This window comes from Idiotropiscis lumnitzeri, chromosome 9, assembly GCF_059441095.1.
Source record: "Idiotropiscis lumnitzeri isolate Australia: NSW breed Sydney's pygmy pipehorse chromosome 9, RoL_Ilum_1.0, whole genome shotgun sequence".
NCBI lineage: Eukaryota > Metazoa > Chordata > Actinopteri > Syngnathiformes > Syngnathidae > Idiotropiscis > Idiotropiscis lumnitzeri.
In genome coordinates this window covers 18,545,887-18,560,803 of record NC_142399.1, presented here as the reverse complement: position 1 = coordinate 18,560,803, position 14,917 = coordinate 18,545,887, and the positions used below count along the sequence as shown (strand labels likewise).

At 45.8% G+C, this 14,917-nt stretch overlaps 1 protein-coding gene across 7 annotated transcripts in view; it reads right to left on the bottom strand.

Moving 5' to 3' along the window:
- rasgrp3 (RAS guanyl releasing protein 3 (calcium and DAG-regulated)) overlaps positions 1-14,917 on the bottom strand; it is a 41,399-nt gene that overhangs the window by 10,307 nt on the left and 16,175 nt on the right. For all 7 annotated transcript variants that reach the window (XR_015845002.1, XM_088304103.1, XM_088304107.1 and 4 more), the window contains 7 exons: positions 4,933-5,049; positions 4,509-4,787; positions 4,334-4,414; positions 2,351-2,464; positions 2,148-2,263; positions 1,654-1,801; positions 1,421-1,457 (listed from right to left, as the gene is read on the bottom strand). Coding sequence is in view for 6 of the 7 variants with exons in the window: in XM_088304103.1 (XP_088160229.1) it covers positions 1,421-1,457; positions 1,654-1,801; positions 2,148-2,263; positions 2,351-2,464; positions 4,334-4,414; positions 4,509-4,787; positions 4,933-5,049 (892 nt within the window). In the remaining variant the exon portion in view is untranslated. The remainder of the gene's footprint in view (positions 1-1,420; positions 1,458-1,653; positions 1,802-2,147; positions 2,264-2,350; positions 2,465-4,333; positions 4,415-4,508; positions 4,788-4,932; positions 5,050-14,917) is intronic.

Below are 14,917 nucleotides of genomic sequence, written 5' to 3'. Positions count from 1 at the left end.
CCATTGATGGAAGTCCATGTGTTACAGGAGGGATTCAAAAGTGGGTCTTTGTTAAAGGTAGTTGAAAACATACAGATTCATCATTTAATAGATCACAATGAAGACAGGAACATTTTATAACTTTCATTCATCACAATATTCTCCTTAGTACAAGTGTGAGCAAACTTTTTGATTGGTGGGCCACAATGGGATCTAAAATTTGACAGAGGGGCCAGACCAGGATGGGATGGATGGAGTGTTTTGGTAACCTCACCTCATTGGAGAAAAAAAAAACATTTAATTTTAAATGAAAGTGAACAGAAGCATAACAACAAAATGTCAGTTTTTGACACACCAAAGTATTTAGAAAATAAAACATTAACAAGGTTTATTCATTTAATTTTTTTTCAAGTTCGGTGGGTCGGATTTAAACGTTTAATGGGCCGCATGTGGCCCCCGGGCCGTAGTTTGCCCACACCTGCCGTAGTGGGATGATCACACATCTCCATCTATCAATGCCTTCTTTGGCTTCCCTCAATTTGTCTTTTATGGCACACCTGCAGAATGGGATGCAGTAGTGCCTTATGGGCTGTGAAGCCTGTACTCTGAAGGAGGGCTACATAATGTTATATTATCAATAATAAATTTGTTCGCAAATAATGCAACAGGTCTAAGAAACCAAGGTTATGCAATTACAATACCAGATATCAGAGGTCATCAGGTGTCGTGAAAAAGGGTTGTCCTTTTTATGGAATTGACAACCAAGAATTTTTTAGGGTTTGGTAAAATTACAATCATTGTTCCGTCACACGTTATTTCTTTTCATTAATGTTAACAAAGTGCAGAGTGAAGTCAACCACTAATGTAATATGTTAAAAATAAAATCACATATACCACTGTAAGAAACTTCAGTGTTCCGTCTTGTCAAACAGATGAACACGTATACATTAAAGTCCTTTACTGACTAAATGTTAGTCAATACTGGCTCGCCAACCAATGGAAATGCGAAGAAAATAAAACTAGTAGAAACTTATCAAAATTGAATCACTAACTTTGCTGAACCCACTGAATTGATCACGAGAACAAACCCTGACAAACGTATTTGAACTTTGACAGTGTTTTTACTTTAAACTGCTTTAATGGAGACACCTGCTCACCAATCCATTGTTAAATTACTCAATCAAGTAAAATTTTAATTTGTTGTGAGCTGCCTGTATCAGAAATGGTGTCTTAAGAAAGCCAAACATGTAATGTCAGATGTTGTACCGCTCCACATAGTTTTTCCACCCATGGCGTGGCAGCTACCTTTTCTTTTGACAAGGATTATTTTTGTTGGCGACCAGTTCAAGGTGTATCCCAACTTCCCGTCAAAGTCCGCTGGGATAGGCTCTAACTTAACTGTGAACCTGAACAACACAAAGGTTATACAATAAAACCGTACCTTTACACTTGTAGCCCTGTTTGATGATTCCCCAGAGCTGCAAGAAGAACATGAGGAAAATAATAGCCTTGTAACGCCATGACGAATCAGTGTACACACACACACACACACACACACAAAAGCTCAAAACAACAATTTGTTCTTCATAATTCTGCTTTCAGCCACAGAATCTCAACCAATAACATTGAGGAGATGCATGCAGACTGCAGATATGACTCTTTCGATATACATACAAATCCAGCGCAATGTTCACAGAAGGTCGGCTTCAGATACGTCATTTCCTGGAAGTTATGCAGGAATCCCGGACCCATTTTACACTGGAGCAGCGGGTTTGCTCGAAGGAAATATGCTATCATCTCGTCTTTACTGATCAGGCCATCTCTGTGACAGGGCGGAAAGGACAACAAGAAAAAAAAAAGAAAGCTGAGCAATGGAGAGGGTCATTTATAGACGTCAGCTTTCCGTGCACATCTTATTCAACTCACATTTTAAAGTACACTCACTGGGCCATTCTATTAGGTACAGTAAACTTAATTTATTTAAGTTAATTTGAATTTAAAAATACATTTTATAGAGTGAAATAGTCCATGATTTTATTTTGTGAAATGGTTTTCCCAAAATTCAAAAACTAAAGAATTTGAATATTAAATTGAGAAATTAGGAAGGACTTGCAGATTCCCTCCCAAAACTGATTCTTTTTAGTGATCACTTTTAGTATCACACTCACTGATCTTTGTCCAAAACGCAGAAGGAGTCCAGGAAGGGAAAGTTAGCAGCAATATTTTCAAAGTCTTCTTGAGAAATATAACCATCATGGTCGGGGTCATAGTTTCTGAAAACAGACTGTTGGAAGCCAAAGCAGAAAGAAAGTAAGGCCACAAGGTCTTCCCTTCATTTGTGAAAATAAGAATAAGGATATTGTGTACTCACATCTACTACTTTCCTGATGTGTTTATTGACCAGACTGGGGTCTGGCTTGGTCGTGACACCTGAGGCCCAGTCCAGTGGTACGAGCGGCTTGTTGGGAGTCGTAGGAGAGGTAGGCTACAAGATGACACCAACAAAATTGATTCAAAGGATATTTGGCTATTATTAGAATAAGTGTAACAATTTAAGTCTGTATCCCACTGAGTGACGAAGGTTTGCGAAGGTAGCGAATGTTTTAATGGTCCCAAGCAGTTTTTCTTGTCGGAAGGAAATTTTGAACATGCTCACGAACATTTTTGTGACCATTTACGACACTGAACGAAGCCTGACGACGAATCAACATCCATGACCTTCGCAAAACGTTGCTGAGGAGGTTGAAGAAGTTGCTCAGGTAAAAAAAAAAAAAAAAAGAAATTGGGAATGGAGATTTCTAGAGTTAAAGGGACGCTTGATTGACTATTACATTGGCACTTATATAATAGATTTGTCTGTAAAAATGACATCAGTACTAAAATTATTTACGACAAATTGACATGCCCTCTTTAGGAGCTTGGCTCTTTTTTTTTTTTTTTTTACGGTTTTAGCGTCTATGTCACAGCAGGGAGGTAAGCGATATATATATAATATATAATATATATATATATATATATATATATATATATATATATATATATATATATATACATATATATATATATATATATATATATATATATATATATATAATATATATATATATATATATATATATATATATATATATATATATATATATATATATATAGATATATATATATATATATATATATAGATATATAAATAATATATAAATAATAGGCGGCACGGTGGCCGACTGGTTAGCACGATGGCCTCACAGTGAGAGACAGCATCGGGCGTGGGTTCGATCCCGGCTCCGGTCATCCTGTGTGGAGTTTGCATGTTCTCCCCGTGCTTGCGTGGGTTTCCTCCGGGTACTCCGGTTTCCTCCCACATTCCAAAAACATGCATGGCAGGCCGAGTGAACACTGTAAATTGCCCCTAGGTATGAGTGTAAGTGCGGATAGTTGTTCGTCTCTGTGTGCCCTGCAATTGGCTGGCAACCAGTTCAGGGTGTCCCCCGCCTACTGCCTGAAGATAGCTGGGATAGGCTCCAGCACCCCCCGCGACCCTAGTGAGGAGAAGCGGTACAGATGATGGATGGATATATATATAATATTACTTGCTTTGTCAGTTCTGTTGTCTAAAATGGCGACTGATCACCATCAAAATACAAATGCACATTACTTCTCTTGTTCTCTTCAACGTGTGAAAGTATAAAAGCGTTCTGCTCAATAGTTTGGATTTATTGACATCAAACGTAAGCTCATGTGATCACCTCCACACAATCAAAAATACAGTGCCGGTTGATTCTCCATTTACGCAGGCTGAAGTGGAAAAGCGCAAGAAAGCATACACGAACCCCGACTGGTTATAATTCGGACATTTAGCTACGCTTAAATTGTATCAAGTCTCACGAGGCAGACACGGCTGACTTTTAATATGTGGAAGTGGTCATAGGTAGGGATAACCACATGAATTTTAGGGCCAATTAATCACCGTTCAGGATGTTGTAAGCAATGACAGTACAATGATTTACAATGCCGAGTTTGTAATCTGTCCCTTTAATAAAACATAAGAAAGAGCGAAGGGGGGCGTGGCCATTTTCCTCATTAAAAGTATGAGTTTTTGAAGTCGTCACTTATTTCCTAATTTCTCCCAAATAAATGGATACAAAAGAAAATGATGACTCATTTCAGTTTCCTGGTCCAAAAATATATAAACTGAGCTTGTTGGTGAAAAATGGGCCATCTTGGCTGAATAGGTACTCTCCCTGAAGCTTTTAGACCCATGCTTCTCAATTATTTTTTGCTACCCTCAGAGGGGCCTGCCCCCCTGTTTAAGAAGGACTGCTTTAGACGTATGATGCTTCAGCAGAAGGAAACTTACCAGTGATTTAGGATTACGTGGTTCCCGTAGCAATGACAATTCATAAATCTCATCCTCAGTATAGTAGAGATCTAAAGAAAGCTGGAAAAGGTTTTGTCTGATGAGCATTTGTTATAACCCAACACCATCGTAGATTTTTCTTCATAAGGTTGTGTTTCAAGTGTTATTGCCTCACCGTTAGCAAATAGATCAGGTCCATGTTGGGCTCAACTTGGGCCACCGCACTCTGCAATGACACCAGCTCGTTGAAAGTCACGTAGAGCTGCTGTATCTTCACTAGGTTCATCTTATTGCTGTCTTCCACCCAGTCAGGAAAGACCACATGCACGGCTATGAGGTCCTTCAGATGCACACCCAGGATGGGGATTTTAAAGCCTTGGCAGTCGCTGAAGGCCTTGCGGTAGTTCGAGTAGTTATTGCTGGAAGAGACCAGTTCGGTCATCTCACGCCACATCTGTGTTTGTGTTAAGGCAGTATGCAGAAAGAACATGTTACATCCTATCACAATTTTGAGAGAGAGACATTTTTTCCATTTTCCAGGTGACTTCCACAAAAAATAGAAGAATATAATACCCACTGTCAGGTTTGTATTGACTTACCTTAACTACCTCCGCAGATAGAAAAGAGTGTGTCTCCTTCAGACGAGAAATGGAGCTGTGGCTCAGCCCTCCCACCACTGCCATTAAAGTGTTGAAGTTCTGCAGCTGGAGAAGTTTCTGAAGGAACACAGTGGTTTGTCTGAATTAGCATGTGGATCTCCACTCTTAAAACCAAGAGTTTATTGAGCATATGCCATTGACAATCCAATAATTGAAGGAATTTTGTTGGCATACCAACCCACATTTCCACCTGATATGATACACAAGGTCCTAGGTTACCCAGTAAGTCCCCAAACGGAGATGTTTGTTCACGATTTGAACGTGTGCAAACGTGCAATGCAGCAAAAGCCTGGATGCTGCAGTATGAAAATGCAAGATTTACAAAGTCATTTTGTACTTGACGAAAAAGAATATGGTGTACAAGAAGACAGAGTTCAATGTGCAGGAAAGCGTAGTCATAGTGGGGGCTGATGTCGGTGGATCACAGATCACTATTTGAGTTTAGCAGTCTAACAGCTTGCATAAAGAAGCTTTTCCTCTGCCTGGTGGTACTGCTCTGGATGCTCCAGTCTCCTTTTCCACCACACAACTGTAGAAGCTTCTCAAGAGACAGCCCCTCCAGTCCGGCATGTGACTGCTTTTGGAGAAAGTAGAGATGTCGGTGAACCTTCTTCAGAAGACAGGCAGTGTTTCAATCTAAGTGGGATCCATGGAGAGGTGGACCCCAAGGTAGCCGGAGACCACTTTCACAGCTCCTACTACAATGACCAGAGGGCCAGGGGGCGTCAGTTGTTCCTCATTTTCTATCATCATCTTCTTGGTCTTCTTCACACTGATGCACCGGTCTACCTGATGTCCAACTTTGTCTCTGTACACGGATTCATCATTGTTAGTCATATGCTCCACTACTGCTGTGTCATTTGCAAACTTCACAATATAACAGCTCTGGAATTTCATATATCTTTCATAGGTCAGCCGTGTGAACAGCCTCAACACAGCCTTGGAGGGAGTCACTGTTGAGGGTGATGGAGGAGGAGACACTCTGTGGTCTGTTGGTCAGCTTTTTTCAAGCTTTGAAATGGTGGACGGTGCGCCAGTGTGTTTGCCGATACTCCTGCTACTTCGGCTGTATTTTCTATTCACAATGCTTGGTGCTGTTCTTTCTGAGTCTTTGCTGATTTACGATTGTCAGTCTTTATTGGATGTTCAACAATATGTTGGAAGTTTTGGTTTGTTTGAGCATGGTGGTGAGAAGACGTTGCCTCCGTGTCTGCCAGACATACCGGCTGATCGCTTCCGCGTCGCAGCGGCAAAAGCAGCGGTTAGCTAATAAAGCTACAACGGGAATTGAAACGTTCATTTTTTTTCCCCTTTCACTGCTATGCGTCTGACTGTCAGAGCATTGTCCCGCTAAGCAAAAAAGACACTTTCTCATTGAAGTCACTCTTTGTCTTGTCTGAAGGAAATCAAAACATGGATGGTGCTGATTTCTTTTTAAATTTCTATGAAAAGAAAACTGAACTTATGATATTTGGTCCGAGTGCCCTTGTACATCTCATCCTGCTGACCTGGGAACCCTGGCTACTTATCAAAAGGAAACAGTCTCAACCTTGGGTCTTGAACTGGACAGTGATTTTAAATTGCACCGGTAAATTGGTGTTGTTGTTAAATCCAGCTTTTTACATCTTAGCTAGCTGGCTAAGGTAAAGTATCTCCTTTCTCAATAGCACTTGGAAACAGTATTACTGTAATGGACTTTTTTTTTGAGTCAGCCAATCCTCCATCAAGCATCTCCAGTTGGTCCAAAACGCTGCTGCTCGCCTCCTGACTGGTACACGTAAGAGGAAGCCCACAACTCTGACTCTGGCGTCCCTTCACTGGCTACTTCTACATTTTAGAGTTTTTTTAAGATCCTATTGTTTGTTTTCAAATCTTTAAATGGTGTCGCCTCACGTTACCTCTCTGAGCTCCTCCACTCTTATGCCAGCTCCACCGTTGACAGTCCCTCTCTTTGGAATGGCCTCCCACTGAAGGTTAGGCAAGCCCCCTCGCTTCCCATCTTTAAACTCATCTTTAAACGTATTTTTATTCTTTGGCTTTTAACTCAGTATGAGACTTACTGTGCTCTTTACTGCTTCCATTATCCACCCATCCATTATCCGTATTACTTCTCCTCACCAGGGTCTCGGGGGGTGCTGGGGCCTATCCCAGCTATTTATGGGCAGTAGGCGGGGTACACCCTGAACTGGTTGTCAGCCAATCGCAGGGCACACATATAGACCAGAGGTATTCAATTAAAAGTCACAGAGGTCCCCGACTAAATTTTTTTCCAATTAAAAGGTCCGAACCAAAGTCCAACTTCTCTTAATGTCTAGCCTATGTTCACATTTTTATATAGTTTCAATATTTAGTCATTTTCAACAGAGCGCACTTATATACGAAATATTTAGCAATGTTCCCATTAAACACCTTTGCCAGTCAAACAAATATAAGGCGTTTATTTCACATTCAAGAAAATGTGGCTCCAGGAACTTAAGGGTGCCACTTCCAGAAGAAAACAGTAAAATATCTCTTGCAGAAATATATCAAGTGCTAAGCATCGAGTTAACATCTTTTACTTTTTTTTTTTTTTTTAAATCAAAGGGTTCTCAGCCTAAAAAAAACGGAAAGCCTAATTATCCAAGTAAACCAGGTCAACATGTTCAGTACACAATCAATAAAAATGTCTGTCCTCATGAAAAACTAATTCAAAATGAGCTTTGACACCACCTTTGACACCACCTTAAGGAAGCCCAGGACCCAGTTTCCCAGTGATGGTCTCACCCCAAGAATTTTCTGCTTTTGCATCAGATTCTGTGGGATCATGGTGTTGAAGGCGGTGGAGAAATTTTGGATGAGCAGGCGGATGTAAGAGTAGCTGCTTTTCATGTAAGGGAGGGCTGCGTGGATTACTGGTGAGATGGCATTATCAGTGGAGTGGTTCTTCCTTAGGCGTACTGGCAAGAGTCCACAGTGCCATTGTTGGAGTTTTTGATCTGTGCTCTGATCAACTTCTCAAAGCACGTCATGTCCTTCAGACATGTCACTGAGGACATCTTGGGAACAATACTCATACTGTCCTTAAAAAGACCGACATGAACTGTGCAAAAAGTGTTGGCCTCACTTAATAGCAAGGACATAGTTTATAGTTTCAAACTTTTTTCTTGTTTTTCTAAATATGACTGAAGATGGTACCAAGAAGATGGTACAAAAATGGTGTGATGTGAATGATGTGAAGATATACCTCAAAATATTTACCACGCTGCAAACACACAATGCTTAGGAATTAAATATTTACCATATCGGTGGATTGTCATGAATTAACCAGTTGGAGGTTGGCAAATATGAAAGCCAGAATGCCACACTTTTTATCTATTTTTTTTTTTTTTTTTATCAAAGCTTTGCACGAGCAACATAGACCATGACATTAGGAAAATTGTTTTTGCTTTTTTTTTTTTATCGAACCATCCATTTTGTTGGCCGGTTGTCCTTAAATGGCTTGAAGGTGATCTGACGCTTAATCCTGCTGCGAGGTAGAGTACTGATTGCCAGCCAATCACATTATTTTTTCAGGCATCAATTTAGAACCACAACCCAACTTCACTAACAGTCTTCTCTCTATTCAGATAAGAGCATGGCTCATCCAATTGACATTGCACATAATCTAAGATGGTGAAAACAGCTTCCAAACACAACTTGACACAACTTCTACAATAAAGATAATAAAATTAATTATAGTCATGTCAGTTTGTACCAATTGAAGCTGACAGCTCGCATATAGTATCTCGCAGCTCGATAACATTTCACCACATGAAGTGGTTGCAAATATTGATTTTGCGCATGTTGTCATTGCTTGTTGAGCATGGGTTGTAATTAATTGGTCATAGTCGGTTTGTTACACCCACAGGAATGGGAAGTCTTGTGAGCGGCAGTTACACATTGCTTTTAGCTCACTACAACTTCTTATTGTGAGGAACCGTCCAAAAAATGAGTTTTGCCGTCCATTATCAATTAGCTGTCTTTATAAGCTGTTTGGGACAACACCTTAGAATTGGAAGAACTGAACGGGCACCACCTGATGAAGCCAGGTGGGCTGCCTGGGGGTGTCCGTTGAGGGGTAGTGATGGGCATATTTGCTTTTATGCGCTTTTATGAACCACTGAACCATTTGAAGCAATCGGTTCAAAATAGTTTGTGTCATGATCCGCGTCGGACATGACCGGGGTTTTGTTATTGTTTTCATGTTCATGCGGTTTTGTTATTGTTTTCTTCACCTCCCGGCCATGTGCACTTGTTATTGTTTTGATCTGCTGAGTAGGGGCGTTTCCCCTCAGCACCTCGCCCTCACCAGCCACGCACCTGTTCCCTGTCAGCTCACACACCTGATGCCCATCCGCACTCCTAATGACTGGACTATATAAACACCTCATCCCAACAACTCATCGTCGGAACATTGCCCCTGCTACGCCTGCACTATGCAATTACTCCTGCTGCTTCATTTGGACTGTCACGACCGCTCCCTGATCTCGTTCACGCTCATGTTCTCGCTTCGCTCCCGCTCCCGCTCTTGCTCCCGCTCTTGCTCCCGCTCTTGTCCCTAGTTTTTGTCACTGTCTTCGTTCCTCGGTTTTTGTTCTGTTTAGTCAAGTTTAGTTCGTCATAGTCATTTTGCACCCTGCCACGTTTGTTTGTCCACGCCATGTTATTTGTCCTCATTGATTAATTTAATAAATTCCCTTTAGTTTACCCTTTTCCCTGCTTCCTCGCACCTCTGGGTCCACCTCCTCCTCGCCCACCGGCGAGCAAACCTGACATAATGTTCCGACCAACCACGGACCCAGCGGGAAGCTCTCGGCGACGTCGCCGTCGTCGGTGCTCGGACTACCCCCCTCAGCCTGCCGACCAATCCCGCGTCCTTCACGTAGGTTCTATTTTTCGTTCCCCACCGCTTTTCTCCCCTGCGTTTCATGATAATGTTAAGGATTACCCACCTGTCATACCTCCCCATTTTATTATAGATTCAGATTACCAAGAAGATTTTGAGCGCAATGCCATTACACCACCTCACATTATAGTAGACTCAGATCACGAGGATGACTTTGAATACATTTATGACCAGTTGTATGCCCAGCATGACACAGATTCCGTTAGGATCCGTCACTTTCCTCCCCCCGAACAATTTCCGTCACCTTTTTCTTTTGACCGTTTTGAGACCACCTCCCACGTTACCTTGCGTCGTTCACCTCGTCCCAAATCACGTAGATCACGGCCACGTCGTTCACCACGTCCACAGTCTGTTTCCGCTCCTAGTCACGTTCCCCTCGCGTTTCATAGCTCACGTTCACCAGCACCAGTAGTCACGGTCCCTCATGTTTTCCGTTCCCCTGACTCCCTATGGCGGCAGGCTAATAGGGATCAGTTCCCCCGTTTCGGCTGCGCCCGGCCCGGCTGCTGCGCCCGGCCCGCTGCAGCCTCCACGTCAGCTGCGCAACCCACGCCGCCTCCACGTCAGCTGCAGCAACCCACGCCGCCTCCACGTCAGCTGCAGCAACCCACGCCGCCTCCACGTCAGCTGCAGCAACCCGCGCCGGCTCCCCGCCAGCTGCTGAGCCCCGTCCCGGCTCCCCGCCAGCTGCTGAGCCCCGTCCCGGCTCCCCGCCAGCTGCTGAGCCCCGTCCCGGCTCCCCGCCAGCTGCTGAGCCCCGTCCCGGCTCCCCGCCAGCTGCTGAGCCCCGTCCCGGCTCCCCGCCAGCTGCTGAGCCCCGTTCCGGCTCCTCGCCAGCTGCTGAGCCCCGTTCCGGTGCTTCAAGTCCCTGTTCCGGCGGCGCATGTCCCGCGTCCGCCCCAAGTCCACATTCAGGCGGAGCAGACCCTGCGTCCGCCCCAAGTCCTCGTTCAGGCGGAGCACGTCGTGCGTCCGTCCCAAGCTCACGATTCAGCGGAGCCCGTCGTGCGTTCGCCCCAAGTCCAGGTCCCGACGGTGCACGACCTGCGTCCGCCACAAGTCTATGTCCCGGCGGAGCACTCCCTGCGCCCGCCTCAAGTCCACGTTCAGGCGGAGCACGTCGTGCGTCCGTCCCAAGCTCACGATTCAGCGGAGCCCGTCGTGCGTTCGCCCCAAGTCCAGGTCCCGACGGTGCACGACCTGCGTCCGCCACAAGTCTATGTCCCGGCGGAGCACTCCCTGCGCCCGCCTCAAGTCCACGTTCAGGCGGAGCACTCCCTGCGTCCGTCCCAAGTTCACGTCCCGGCGGAGCACGGCCTGCGGCCGCCTCCAGCTCATGTCCCGGCGGAGCACTCCCTGCGCCCGCCTCAAGTCCACGTTCAGGCGGAGCACTCCCTGCGTCCGTCCCAAGTTCACGTCCCGGCGGAGCACGGCCTGCGGCCGCCTCCAGCTCATGTCCCGGCGGAGCACGTTGTGCGTCCGTCCCCAGTCCATGTCCCGGCGGAGCACGTTGTGCGTCCGTCCCAGGTTCACGTTCAGGCGGAGCACGTTGTGCGTCCGTCCCAGGTTCACGTTCAGGCGGAGCACGTTGTGCGTCCGTCCCAGGTTCACGTTCAGGCGGAGCACGTTGTGCGTCCGTCCCAGGTTCACGTTCAGGCGGAGAACGTTGTGCGTCCGTCCCAGGTTCACGTTCAGGCGGAGAACGTTGTGCGTCCGTCCCAGGTTCACGTTCAGGCGGAGCACATTGTGCGTCCGTCTCAGGTTCACGTTCAGGCGGAGCACATTGTGCGTCCGTCCCAAGCTCACGTTCCGGCGGAGCACATTGTGCGTCCGTCCCAAGCTCACGTTCCGGCGGAGCACATTGTGCGTCCGTCCCAAGCTCACGTTCCGGCGGAGCACATTGTGCGTCCGTCCCAAGCTCACGTTCCGGCGGAGCACATTGTGCGTCCGTCCCAAGCTCACGTTCCGGCGGAGCCTGTACCGCGTCCGCTTCCGGTCAAGGATCCGACGGCGCCTGTCCTGCGCCCGTTGCAAGGGCCTACCCCGGCAGCGCTCGACGACCCACGGTCGCTCCTGGCTCCTGCCTCGGTGGTGGACGACGACACGCCGCCGCCTCTCGACTCTGCCTCGGCGGCCTTCGACGATGCGCCGCCGCTTCTCGTCACGGCCTCGGCGGCGTCCGACGGTCCACCGCCGCTCCACGTTCCTGTCTCGGCGGGGCTCGAGGACCAGCCGCCGCTCCACGTTCCTGTCTCGGCGGGGCTCGAGGACCAGCCGCCGCTCCACGTTCCTGTCTCGGCGGGGCTCGAGGACCAGCCGCCGCTCCACGTTCCTGTCTCGGCGGGGCTCGAGGACCAGCCGCCGCTCCACGTTCCTGCCTCGGCGGGGCTCGAGGACCAGCCGCCGCTCCACGTTCCTGCCTCGGCGGGATTCGACGACCCGCCGCCGCTCCACGTTCCTGTCTCGGCGGGGCTCGACGACCAGCCGCCGCTCCACGTTCCTGTCTCGAGTGCGCCCGGACGTCCACCCGAATGGCCCCGTCGGGACTCGCTGGTCTGGCCCCCTGGACATCCGCCAGACCGGTCTCGTTCGCGGACCTTGGTCCCACCTCCCGACCCCTTCCGCCCACCCTCGTTCTTGGACAATTTTGTGTTTTTTTTTCTCCGTGTTTGTTTTTTTTGGGACGTCTGGAATCCGTCCCTTGAGGGGGGGGTACTGTCATGATCCGCGTCGGACATGACCGGGGTTTTGTTATTGTTTTCATGTTCATGCGGTTTTGTTATTGTTTTCTTCACCTCCCGGCCATGTGCACTTGTTATTGTTTTGATCTGCTGAGTAGGGGCGTTTCCCCTCAGCACCTCGCCCTCACCAGCCACGCACCTGTTCCCTGTCAGCTCACACACCTGATGCCCATCCGCACTCCTAATGACTGGACTATATAAACACCTCATCCCAACAACTCATCGTCGGAACATTGCCCCTGCTACGCCTGCCCTATGCAATTACTCCTGCTGCTTCATTTGGACTGTCACGACCGCTCCCTGATCTCGTTCACGCTCATGTTCTCGCTTCGCTCCCGCTCTTGCTCCCGCTCTTGTCCCTAGTTTTTGTCACTGTCTTCGTTCCTCGGTTTTTGTTCTGTTTAGTCAAGTTTAGTTCGTCATAGTCATTTTGCACCCTGCCACGTTTGTTTGTCCACGCCATGTTATTTGTCCTCATTGATTAATTTAATAAATTCCCTTTAGTTTACCCTTTTCCCTGCTTCCTCGCACCTCTGGGTCCACCTCCTCCTCGCCCACCGGCGAGCAAACCTGACAGTTTGAAGCTTCAAAGCTTCAGTGATAATGACATCTGCTGGCAAAAAAACTAGAACTGCAGTCAAATACTATACAGGCTTTTAGACAGCAAAATATTAGTAAAACACACTGAAACAATGATTGGATATCTAGTTCTTTATACTAAAAAAGAAGTTTTTGTGTCTTGTTGCAGTTTTTGAGTAAATAAAAAAAAAAAAACAAGCAAATGGCTCATACCTTGCTTAATGTCGAAGAAATGTTGTGAATGTCATTACATTATTTTTTTCCACAGTCTTTAGATTTAGACTGTTTCTTTTTAGGGTTTACTAGAGTTCATTTCGAGAATGAAACAGTTATTGCTTCGGACGTCACAGGTCACGTGTTTTTCTCCAGACTGAAAGGAGCGTCGGAAACATGCGCTGGAGCTTCTGTTTCAGAGGACTCATCACTAGTGAGGGGAAGGAGGTTCTGTCATGTCTCTGCTCTCAGGTTTGTTTTTTTTGTTTTTTCCCAGTGCCAGTGTCATTGCTAGTGGACAGGTCCTCATTCGGCACACCTGCTGTCCATTGTCAAACTGTCTTCATAAGCAGCTGGAGCTGCTCCTTGATTCACTTGTTCACCCCTATTGCTTGACTGTGTCTGCCATGCCATCAGGAGTAGTACTTTTTGTTTCCCTGTCCGTGTTGCGTATATTTTTTTTAAGATTTCTATAATTTTCTAAATTAGCTTCAGTCTTGTTCATTCCTTGTGTGTTGAACGTGTTTTTTTGTTTGTCACTTTATTCCTTGCATTTTTAGCAAGCTCTTTTTGTTAATCTTTTTCATGCACGTAAATCAGTGTTTCACCTATGTGGGTCTGCATTTCCGGGATCGTCATTCATGCATTACCCAACACAAATATCCTCCAAAGTTTCTATCCTTTGCATAATTTTGAATTTTAAACATCCTTGGCCTTATGTTCCTGCTCAGTGCCAGTCTAACACAAAGCACAGTATTAAAATATCTTTTGTAATTCATTCAAGAAATTGATTTCTACAATGACTCGGTGGAATTGTCCCACACTCTCATATTTATTAATGATATATGACATCCACCACAAATGTCCACAGAGCCCGGATCTGTCTTCATGTGCCTCGATCAAATACACCAAAAAATTGTGTTGCGCCACCTGCTTCACAAGTTGGATAGGTTATCATAGAGTCTAAAATCTAGTCTACTTTTTGTAACCAAATTTTCAAATGCGCCGGGGGTGTGTGTAATAGGGAACGCCTACAGTATACCGAATTCACAAATACGTAACTAGAGTTGACTGTGGATTGAAAATTACTGTGCACAAGTTTTTATAATTCATGGCTGTCATCCTGTGTGGTTTTGTGTTGTGGGTGTTAATATGTGTGCGCGCGCTGCTAGTGTTCTGACATTCTTCAACGGCTCTCGTCCTAGACCAATGCGTGCGAGGGAAAGATTTCCCATGTGCCACCAGCTGCATTGATTACTCCCACAGTTTAAATGGGATTATGTTGCCTTTAGAAGTAGTAATGGGCAGATGAAGCTTCTTAATTAATCACACCGACTCTTCAAGATGTAAGCAGGGGTTCATACAATGTCATCAATGACAAAATGTCCCTATTATGAATCATGCTTCAATAGGAGCTTCATGAATTCCATCCTGGAATCCTTGACTCACGCTTTGAAGCCTCTGAACA